Source organism: Sphaeramia orbicularis, chromosome 16, assembly GCF_902148855.1.
Source record: "Sphaeramia orbicularis chromosome 16, fSphaOr1.1, whole genome shotgun sequence".
Taxonomy (NCBI): domain Eukaryota; kingdom Metazoa; phylum Chordata; class Actinopteri; order Kurtiformes; family Apogonidae; genus Sphaeramia; species Sphaeramia orbicularis.
In genome coordinates this window covers 4270403-4282846 of record NC_043972.1, presented here as the reverse complement: position 1 = coordinate 4282846, position 12444 = coordinate 4270403, and the positions used below count along the sequence as shown (strand labels likewise).

At 37.9% G+C, this 12444-nt stretch overlaps 1 protein-coding gene across 1 annotated transcript in view; it reads right to left on the bottom strand.

Moving 5' to 3' along the window:
- Positions 1-12220, bottom strand: part of LOC115436337 (TGF-beta receptor type-2-like) — an 89494-nt gene extending 77274 nt beyond the window's left edge. The window contains exon 1 of the mRNA XM_030159184.1: positions 11978-12220. Within this exon, the coding sequence (XP_030015044.1) occupies positions 11978-12074 (97 nt within the window). The 5' untranslated portion in view covers positions 12075-12220. The remainder of the gene's footprint in view (positions 1-11977) is intronic.
- Between the last annotated feature and the right edge of the window lie 224 nt (positions 12221-12444).

Below are 12444 nucleotides of genomic sequence, written 5' to 3'. Positions count from 1 at the left end.
GCTGAAATGATATCATGCTACTGCGAACGGCTTCCATCTGGCAGTCGGGCTGATAAATAACCTTGATAAATACCAGTCTTCAACCTTTTAGAACCAGAGAGAGCCACGGGTGAGATAAAAATACCACAATGAAGATTTAAGAGCGGCGGAAAACCTTCTATTTAGCTCGATGACATTACAACAAAAAAACAATGAGCTGAAGAGACACTCAATTAAAATGCGGGAAAACTTGTAAACCTTTGGAACCTGCCGTTTTAATTACAACTTACTACAACTTTGCACTTTAGGCCACAAACCAATAACATACCATATTTCAGCGAATAAAAATCAGTAGCCAAATGACACTTGAGTCTTTGATAATAACCTTTGGAGTGGTCATATCGGCACATAAAGGTCAGTGGAAAACACCTTGTGACTCAAATGTAATTAAATTTCTACTGCTTCTTTTCTTCGTCCAGTTGTTGTAAAGAGTACGCCTGTAAGTATTTCACAGTAAAACCTACTAAGAAAGTTACCTTTTACGTCAAGTGGAAGGTTTGTGTAAAATGAAGATTAGTTTCATACTAAAATATGACTAATTCTAGTTATAAACAGAGATAACAGAAGTAAAGATCTGCCTCTTATATGAGCTAGCTTCAAATAAAGGTCTGTTAACTAATGTGGTTTAAATAACTAAAGGGCCTGGTCACTGTTTGGGAAAATACAGTATGTTTTTATGCAGATGATACTGTTATTATTTTTGCTAATTGTTATCTATCACATCTTGGCATCATGTAATTAATTTTTATCCTGTGACAAAAAAAAACCTTTCCAAATCCTTGGTGGTGAATCATGACAATATTTTCTACTTTAACCCTTAAAGACCCAAACATCCACTGGCGACCAAAAGTATCTAGTAATTTAAACTATTTAATGTGTTGATCCATTAATCCTATCAATATATATAACTAATTGGTGTAAAATGCAGCTTGTCGTCTTTTCATGGTCATCAAATATGACCCATTTGGACATTCAGAGGCTCCATAGTTACCATGGAAACACTGTCATCTTCGACAACATTGATTCACCAGTAAAACCCATGGAGGTGGATGAATGACAGTGGATGGAGACACTTGGGTTATGTTCAGTTAATGATAGATTTAACAGAAAAAGTCACTTTTTCGTCAGTTTTTTTCTTTCTATATTACAGAAGCCAAGTGGCCTCTGTGTATGTGTGTCCAGGGGATTCACACAAAATCAGGAAAGAGCTGACTGCTGCAGTTTGGCATACTTATGCCTTTTTGGTCAAGGAAGAGACTAGCAAAAACGACAAGTTGATAGGACCAATATTTTGGGAGATATTAGTAATTTTGGAATACAATAGCATTACAATCACGTTGCTATGGCCAGAATGCTTTGGCGGTGACTGGTGGGTAAATGTGGTACAGCATGCACGATTACACAACAGCATAAAAACTACCACGGGTCAACATACTAGTTTTTGATATAACAACCCTCAACTTTAATCTGAGCTTTAATAAGCGTCAAAATGATCAATAAATTAACTAGAAGCACTCGGAGAGCGCAGACCTCCGCCAAGGCTGATCAGTGGCCCCCCCGTGGGCCCCCCCACCCCCGATCACCACCAAAATTTAATCATTTCTTCCTTATCCCATTTCCAACAAACCCTGAAAATTTCATCCAAATCTGTCCATAACTTTTTGAGTTATGTTGCACACTAACGGACAGACAAACAAACAAACAAACAAACAAACCCTGGCAAAAACATAACCTCCTTGGTGGAGGTAAATATGGGAAAATACCTGATTTCCACTTAAAATGCAAAATACAGAGGGGAATAATACAATAAATTGCAATAAATCACATAAGAAAGGTTAACTAAAGAGAAAAAATCATTTGGGAACTGCCACAAAAGTAGCACTGGGTCTTTATAGGCTAAAATGAAAATCTCTACATAACTTATAATTTCTGTAAATAAAAATGTTAATCTATTTTCACTACTATTAGATTGTGACTATTAAATGTTGCCGATTGTTGTTTGTTATGTTCTGTATGATAAAATGATAAATAACTAATACAAACTAAGTGTAAAAAAAACAAAAACAAAACAAAAAAAAAAACATGTAAATCTATTGCAAATCTATTCTTTCATCGGTGTGCTTTGGGGCTCCTGTCAGGCAGACTCATGCTCACCATCTTGTAACTCGCTGTCATCTCATCGGCTCAAATTCCTCTCATTCCACTTCCCGCCTCGTCCAAATGACTGAGGATGTGCACTGACAGGAACTTGACTGTCATTTATCACCCATGCACAGGAAAGACTGTTCTGAACTCATCAAATGTCCGAGGAAAAGCTGAAAAATCTGCACAGCACGCAGGCATACGATAGGTCAGGGTTGATGAAACAGCAGGTCGAGTTTCAAAGGAGTCCACATGTACAAAGTGTGATGTTGGCCGAGTTCATGTGTGGAAACGTGAGTCTTTTCGCACTAACCTCGCATGTCATCGAAATGAAGGGAGACAACTGGCAAAAGGCTGTGCAGGGCCACATAACTGCCACAGCAGGAAGCCCGACTCTCTCCCTCGGTTTCTGAAAGTTATCCTCCCACCTCCACAACTCCCTCCTAATCCGCCTGGAGTTGGCCATAATCCCCCTCATTCCTCCTGTGTTTATCCCTGTCCCCATTTATTCTCCCTCTCTCTCCTACTGTCTCGGGTTCCCTCCAGGGTCCACCTCCATCCCTCTGTCTTCGCTTTGACTTGAGAGATTCAGCGAAGTGAGTCGAGATGAGAGGAGAAGAGTACGAGGGGAAGTCGACTAATATGGTAAAAAAAAAAAAAAATCAAAGGGAGACACTTTAGTGAGGTTAAAGTGGGTAAACCGTCTCCTCCTCTGCTCTGTCGCTCTCAGGCCAGTAAAATCAGTGTAAACACCGAACAGATCAGGGCTTTGCGTGACTGCACACAGCTATTTTACGATCTAAGAAATGCTAATGTTTCAACTACAGCAGAGCGTCATACAGTCGTGGAAAAAATTATTAGACCACCCCTTGTTTTGTTCAATTTCTTGTTCAGTTTTAATGCCTGATACAACTAAAGGTCCATTTGTTTGGACAAATATAATGATAACAACAAAAATAGCTCATAGTAGTTTAATTTCAGAGCTGATATCTATCCATTTTCCATGGTTTTCTTGATAATAACCAAAATCATTTCAGTTCTTACATCAATATCTATGGCATTGTACTGACAAAAACAGCGTTTGTTTCCTTTTTTGTCTGTTTTAGTCACATGATACACACAGGAGTTAGGACTTGATTGCATAACCATTGTTTTTGATGACTTTTGATAGACTAATAACTTGTATTGCATGTGTATTCTATATCATCTAGTTTAGTATTATATTTTATTTTGTGTTTTGTTGTTGTTGCCCTGTCAGTAGCACATATCGCTAAAAAGTCTAATTTTCATGAGCTCAGATGAAGCAGATGAAGCCTGTCTCTAGCTGAGTGATGATGCATTTTCCAGCTGATTCAATACATTCATTCATTCATTCATTATCTGAACCTGCTTTATCCTAACTAGGGTCATGGGGGTCGCTTGGAGCCTATCCCAGCTACATAGGGGCGAAGGCAGGGTACGCCCTGGACAAGTCGCCAGTTCATCGCAGGGCTGATTCAATACATTTTTTTTTAGTAATTTGTGTTTTTCTTTCTATTAAAAATACTGTTTTATGCTCTGGATTGTACTGTTTTACATGAACTACGTTGTTTTATGAAAGGACTATAGATGGACAATAGCCTGGGCTATAATCTTGCGTATTAGCACATATTTTGTTTGTTAACCCATAAAGACCCAAACATCCACTGGCGACCAAAAGTATCTACTGATCTAAACTGTTTAATACCTGTTGATCCACTAATCCTATCCGTATATGTAAATAATTGCTGTAAAATACAGTTTGTCATCTTTTCATGGTCATCAGATATGACCCATTTGGATGTTCAGAGGCTCTGTAGTTACCATGGAAACACCGTCATCTTCTACAGCATTGATTCACCAATAAAACCCATGGAGTTGGATTAATGACAGTGGATGGACACACCTGGTTTATGTTCGGTTCATGATATATTTTACTGAAAAAGTCATTTTTTCTTCATTTTTCTCTGTTTTGATAGAATAACCATTGACTTTTTATGAACATCTACATTAAATATAGTAAATTAAATACAGGAAAACACATGACTCACAGTGAAAAATGCCAAATATAGAGGAAAATGTTGTAAAAAAAAAAAAAAAATGGAGATAGATTGCTTGAGAAAGGTTAAATCAAGAGAAAAAATTGTTTGGGAACTGCCACACAAGTAGCACTGGCTCTTTATGGGTTAATATGCACTGGAAAAAAAAAAATCAAACTCATGAACGGACACTTAATCCTTCAGATTATCATAAATATTGGATTTATGACAGGATTCTGTTTGGTTTCTGTAAATTGGCTTAGAGTCTGGCTTTGACCAACTCTATATATAAAACGTCATGAGATAACTTTTCTGTTGTGATCTGGCGCTATATAAATAAAATTTGATTGTTTGAGTGATTTGATTGGTTTTCCCCTGTAAGTCGCTTTGGAAAAAAGCGTCTGCCAAATGCATAAACATAAACATAAATATTTAATCATCATCATATTCTGAAGTATTGGAAGGGTATGGGAGATGGTAAATCTGCAGAGTAAATAAAGCTGTCAGACGAATGTAGTGGAGTAGAAGTATCTTAAAGTTGTACCAGAGTAAAAGTATTAGTGACGACTGAAGAATAAGTTCAAATCTGGCCTTCTCACATTGAACAGATTCACCCCTCCACAGATAAGGCACCGATTCTGTGCTGTTTTTTTTCCATTTCGTTGTCATTTTTGATTGGCACCTTCAAAACAGCCCACATCCGGGAATGCCTTGGCCAAACATAACGATTGGGAAATGCACAATCACTCTCGAGAAAGATTCCCTGGATAGGAAGGAAGAAGGACCCTTCCTGTGACGGCCCGTCGAGCGGATGGTTATCGACATCAATTGAAAGCAAACAAAGAAAGAAAAGATAAAAACAACAACGTGCGGCCCTGATGTTTGGATAACCAAAATGTCAAGCCGTTCCGGTGCTGGGAGAGTTGTGAGGGACTTCCTCCAGGCCGAGGTGCTCTGCGGAGCTCAGACTGGAATAACAAGGAGTGTGTGGAGAACATGGGGGCATGTGGGTGGAAGTTTGGATGTGAGTCCACGCATGTTTGTGTGCATGTGCTTCTGTGTGTCTATTTGTGACACATACAATGCAATGGGACCACACAGTCCTTCTGGTATGTGGGATTTCCAGGTTCAAAATAGGCCCCGCTGTGGGATCAGGGCAGGAACAAACAGCCAAGAGAAAGAGGGCAAGAAGTGGAGGGTATTAACACAACTCCTGCGTTTTCACAGCTAAGGATGGATTTGTTCTGATCTCAGTCCTGTGTTCCATCTATGAATAAAAGCGGACTGAACTAGAGGGTGTGTCTGACAGATGGAAGGAGGCCAAGTGTGTTTAACTGGCAGAACCACCGGACTCAGGAAGGAGATGCAACAACATGCAAACCAGGGGTGCCAAACTCATTTTACACTGAACAAAAATATAAACGCACCACTTTTGTTTTTGCTCCCATTTTTCATGAGCTGAACGCAAAGATCTAAAACTTTTTCTATGTACACAAAAGGCCTATTTCTCTCAAATATTGTTCATAAATTTGTCTAAATCTGTGTTAGTGAGCACTTCTCCTTTGTCCTTTGCTGAGATAATCCATCCTCCTCACAGGTGTGGCAGATCCAGATGCTGATTAGACAGCAGGATTATTGCACAGGTGTGACTTAGGCTGGCCACAATAAAAGGCCACTCTAAAATGTGCACTTTTACTGTATTGGGTGGTCCAGGGGGGTCAGAAAACCAGTCAGTATTTGGTGTGACCACCATTTTCCTCGCACAGTCTTCTTCATGAATTCTCTGAAACAGCTTTGCAGATGTCTTATGGTAGAGAAATGAACATTCAATTCACAGGCAAAAGCTCTGGTGGAGATTCCTGAAGTCAGCATGACCAGTGCATATTCCCTCAAAACTTGTGACATCTGTGGTATTGTGCTGTGTGATAAAACTGCCCATTTTAGAGTGGCTTTTTATTGTGGCCAGCCTAAGGCACACCTGTGCAAAAATCATGCTGTCTAATCAGCATCTTGATATGCCACAGCTGTGAGGTGGATGGATTATCTCAGCAAAGAAGTGTTCACTAACACAAATTTAGACAGATTTGTGAACAATATTTGAGAGAAATAAACCTTGTGTGTACACAGAAAAAGTTTTAGATCTTTGAGTTCAGCTCATGAAAAATGGGAGCAAAAAAAAAGTCGTGCATTTATATTTTTGTTCAGTGTAGTTCAGTTCCACATACAGCCTAAGATGATATGAAAAGGCCTGGTGTTCTGTCGAGTTGACCTCCTCCGTCGAAGTAAGCTACCAGTAGCTTATATCGACAGCAACGTCTATCGATTGACGCTACCCCGTCAAAACATGCTACCTTACGTTTGGACACGCCTATTTGAAAATGAAATAATGCTTCGACTGTAGAAAAACACCTGTGTTTACTTATTCATCTGAATATGGGTAAAGGAAGCTCATTTCCACAGGCTTATAACTTCTATTAAATAAAGCCCCTACTATAGAAACACCATTATTTACGCTATTATCATCTCACTTCGATATTCTACGTCTATCCTTCATGCACATGTAATCGCTTACAGGAATTGTTAACATAGATGTAATCAGTTAAATGGTAGGCTACCATTATTGGCATCTGCTGAACTAACTTAAACAATAATCTAAACACCATTAACACCCACCTGACCCACGTACTTAACGCTATATCATACAATGAGAACTTCCAAACACTATTATCATTCAATGTCAGTATTCTACGTCTGTCTTTCGTGCACATAATTGCTTCCATGCTTACTGCTCAAAAGGCACTATAAAAGAAATATACGTACAAAATATGACTCACTTCTGCCTGGGGGAGCACAAATCGATGGGCATTTAAACTGTGCAAACGCTGAGGGGCATGCACATGCTCAGTAGCGCTAGGTAGCTCAACTCGACAGGTAGGGTGGCTCGACAGGACACCGGACCAGTAAAATAATAACAGTGAAGAAAGTCCAATTAAATTATGATAATGTTAACATCTACAAAAATCTGAATAACATGAACAACTGGAAACAGCTTAAGAAAAACAAATGCAATTTTAACAATATTCTGCCTCAGATGATCAGTTTATCCTTTACACATGGGCATTACAACTTACATTACGATTATAAATGCACGAAACATTGTGTGTTTTGTGCTTTCTTAACAGTCTGTTATGTATATGTTATTTGTTACATTAGTGCCCTATCAAGTGTCTAACCATGTCTTTCTCCTGTAAATGTTTTTTTTTTACTGCCTTTTTTAAAACTTGGCCAGGGGACTACAGATGAAAACTAATTCTGGCTTTTTTTTAACCATGTGTTTTATGAAACTGCATTGTCCCCTTTCAAATAAACTTAACTAAAAAAAATAACAGGCAGAATATTGGTAAAATTGCATTGACTTATCTTAAGACATTTCAGGTTTTTCAATTTTTTTGTAAAATAACAGTTTTTAATATAAACGTTTTCATGTAATTTTACTTTTTTACACTAAAACAAAGATAAAATTTGCTGTTTTCATTGTTTATAGGTTTAATATGATAGTATTTTACTAGTCTGACCCGCTTGAGATCTAATTGGTCTGTATGTGGAATCTGAATTAAAATGATTTTGACGTCCTCAATTATTTAATATCTTCAGCGTAACTTTTATATTTCACAACTCCATCCTGCGGGCCAGATTGGATCCTTTGGCGGGCCGGATTTGGCCCCCGGGCCGCATGTTTGACACCTGTGATGTAAACTAATGTCAAACACTCAAACCACTGTATCATCATTCAGGAACAGGTGGGTTTTTACTTTATTCCACTGAGTGTCCCTCAGACAGGCTGAAGATGAGGAAAACTTGAAATGGCACAACACATCTGGAATATTTACATTTGATGGAGTGGTTCAGCCGTGTAAAATACTGGACACTTCAGTCGGTGTAAACATAATAGAACAAGCACTGTTGTAGAAATAGAACAGAAGGTGCACGGAATGTTAATGCTCGTAATATGAAGAACAAACACTGAAAAGTATATGTAAAGGTAGCTTTTGTGCTGAATATCACTTATTAGTTAATGGGAGGTGTGTTTAACTGATGCAATCCCAGTTCACAGAAAGGAGATACAGCATCTAAACCGATGAAAAAACACTTTATCATCATTCAGCAACAGATGACTTTTTACTTTATTCCACTCTGTGTATGTCAGTCAGACTGAACATGAGAAAAACTTAAAATGATACGACATATGGAGTGGTTCAACTGGATACCTCAGCCAGTGTAAACATAACATAGTAAGTATGGTTGTAGAGATATAACAGAAGGAGCAAGGAATGTTAATTCTCATAATATGAAGAGCAAATACTTGAAACTATGTTAAAAAGTCATTCAATAACAGGGTGACTTTTACTTTATTCCACTCTGTGTACGTCAATAAGGCAGAACATGAGAAAAAGTTAAACTGATACGACATGTGGAATATTTACATTTGATGGAGTGTTTCAGCTGGATAAAACACTGGATACCTCAGTCAGTGTAAATATAATGTAGTAAGTATGGTTGTAGAGATAATAGCAGGCACAAGGAATGTTAATTCTCATAATATGCAGAACAAATACTTGAAACTATGTTAAAAAAAATAATAATAATTTGCACTGAAATATCACTTATTAGTTAATGGGAGGTGGGTTAAACTGGCACAATTCCAGTTCACAGAAAGAAGATGCAACAACAACTAACTAAACTGATGGAAAACACTTTATCATCATTCAACAGCAGGTGACTTTTTACTTTTTCCACTCTGTGTACGTCAATCAGGCTAAGCATGAGAAAACCGTAAAATGATACAGCATATGTGGAATATTTACATTTGATGGAGTGTTTCAGATGGACAAAACACTGGATAATTCAGTCAGTGTAAACATAATATAGCAAAAACTGTTCTAGAGATAGAACAGAAGGGGTTAAAGCTCATTATATGAAGAGCAAATACTGGAAAACTATGTTAAAAAGTCATTTAATTTGCACTGAAATATCACTTATTAGTTAATGGGAGGTGGGTTAAACTGGCACAATTCCAGTTCACAGAAAGAAGATGCAACAACAACTAACTAAACTGATGGAAAACACTTTATCATCATTCAACAGCAGGTGACTTTTTACTTTTTTCCACTCTGTGTACCTCAATCAGGCTGAGCATGAGAAAAACTTAAAATGATACGACATGTAGAATATTTACATTTGATGGAGTGTTTCAGCTGGATAAAACACTGGATACCTCAGTCAGTGTAAATATAATATAGTAAGTATGGTTGCAGAGATACGACAGAGGGTGTTAAAGCTCATTATATGAAGAGCTAATACTTAAAACTATGTTAAAAAGTCATTCAATTTCCACTGAAATATCACTTATTAGTTAATCGGGGGTGGGTTAAACTGGCACAATTCCAGTTCAAAGAAAGGAGATGAAACAACAACTAACTAAACTGATGGAAAACACTTTGACGTACACTGAGTGGAATAAAGCAAAAAGTCTCATGTGGCTGAATAACAATAATCAGGCAGAACATGAGAAAAACTTAAAATGCTATAACATATGGAGTGGTTCAGCTGAATAAAACACTGGATAATTCAGTCAGTGTAAACATAATATAGTTGGAGATATAACAGAAGGTGTTACAGCTCATAATATGAAGCGCAAATACTGGAAAACTATGTTAAAAAATCATTTAATATGCACTGACACATCAGTTTTTAGTTACTGGGAGACGTGAAAGGAGATGCAACTACATGTAAACTGATGGGAAACACTCAAAGCTCTCAGGAACAGGTGGGTCTGTGGTTAAAACATGGTGCTTTTCTACTTTATTCCATTCTCCGTGCGTCTCAGTTAAGCTGCACATGACAAACACTTCAAATAATGCAGCATATGTGGAATATTTACATTTCATGGAGTGTTTCAGCTGTTTAAAGCACTGCATACTTCAGTCAGTGTTAATATCATAAAGCAAACACTGCTGCAGAGATATGACAGAAGGTGCGAAGACAGTTAATGCTCAACGAAAACTGTTCCAAAGTCATTCAGTTTGTGTTGAATAATTCACTTATTAGATGAAAGGAGCGTTTGGAGCCAAAGTAACTGATGTGCAATGAACCCTTTCATGCATAATGGTTATTCCAGTGGACAGTTATTTTACAGCTGTTCTCTTGTATACTTTATTTTACGTATATTATATTGTTATATTTTGTTGTTTTAGTTTCATTTCAGCCAACACTGTGGACGCTTATGCATCATCCCATACACTGACATTTATACTATTACTGTAACTTTCCTGTTCTTGATAAACCTGATCTGCACTAACATGTTTGAGTGGAAATCAATTGTTATTTGTTAGACAAGAAGGTTTTTTTTTGCATATTATCTCCATGAAGTGAGTAATTACTAGCATTAGAATATGTTAAAATGTGAGAAGACATCAGATTAGCAGCATTAAAAATGTTTTTATTTCATTGTTTTCATATCACTTTCTGATATTGGGTTTTAAACATGTTTCTTTACTTCAAAAATTAAATGCATGGATATTTTTGTAACTCCATAGGAAAAAAAAAACTCGATCACATTGTTTTTTTCATGCCTAAGGAGGAATAAAAACACTGAAGAAAAAAAATCTTAACTAAGGTTCTCACAATTCATGCATGAAAGGGTTAATTTTTGAAGTAAAGAAACGTGTTTAAACCCAATATCAGAAAGTGAGACAAAAACAATGAAATAAAAACATTTATATCCTACTAATCTGATGTTTTCTCACATTTTAACATAATCTAATGCTAGTTATTACTCACTTCATGTAGACAATATGCAAAAAAAAAAAAAAAAAAGAAAAAGAAACTTTTTGTCTTACAAATAATAATTGATTTACACTCAAACATGTTATTGCAGATCAGGTTTATTAAAAACAGTAAAGTTACAGTAATGGTCTGAATGTCAGTGTATGAGATGATGCATAAGTGTCCACTGTGTTGGCTGATATGGAACTAAAACAACAAAACCCATGAATATACAAGAGAACAGCTGGAGAAGAACTGTCAAGTGTAGTGACCACTGTGCATGAAAGGGTTAAACATGTTTTTATTTCATTGTTTTCATATCATTTTCTGATATTGGGTTTGAAATACTTGTTTCTTTGCTTCAAGAATATGGTGTAGCATGGACATTTTTGTAAATCCATGAAAAAAAACCACAACTCAATTGTTTTTTTTTATGCCTAAGGAATAAAAACACTCAAAAAAACAAAACAAAACAAAACAAAAAAACCCCAAAAACTCAACTAAGGTTCTCATAATTAATGCATGAAAGGGTTAAAGGAGTGGAATCTCCAAGGTGAAAAAGGTTGTAAAGTGATCTGTCTGTGCGTAAAAATCTTTGCCATTTGTGGTAAAAACACTTGTGCTGCCTTTAAACACGCCACTCCAGTTTGCGCACAGAATAGCCGGCGGTGAGCCATAACACAGCCGTGTCTCAGCAGCTCAGTGAGTCACCTGTTGCGCAGAGGCTGTTTTCTGTTCTCTGGAGAGATCCGTGCGTAACGCGTCGGGCAGAAAGTCTCCCGTGCCGGCTCATTACAAACACAAGTTGTACAAGTTTAGCCTCAGATAGTCTAACTTTTCCGACAGTGTTCGGTGGAGTGAGCGTTACGCGCGGAGTGGAACAGGCAGAGTGGGTACAGCAGAACACAACTCACCGGCGGATCCGGGCTCCAGCAGCGCACAGAAGAAGAAGAAGAAAACAGATACAACTCCGCGTAAAGATGAAGATTCAGAACAGCCCTGTGGTTCCATGTTGGTCTGAGTTCCGTCCAAATGTTCTCATTCAGATTCAAAGTCTACAAATGTCCAGCGGAGGCTCTGCTTCAGGCTTTCCGCTGTGCCGTGCGCTCCGCTCCGCTCCGCAGCTGGAGACTGACTGCTGACACATCCACAGACACACACTGAGTATAGGACACACACACACACACACACACACACACACACACACACACACACACACACACACACACACACACACACACACACACACACACACTACTCTGCTCTGACAGGAAACCGGAGGAGGGAGGGAGGGAGGACTGACTCTCTCTCTCTCTCTCTCTCTCTCTCTCTCTCTCTCTCTCTCTCTCTCAGTAGGTTGTGTATATGAAGGCTTACGTGC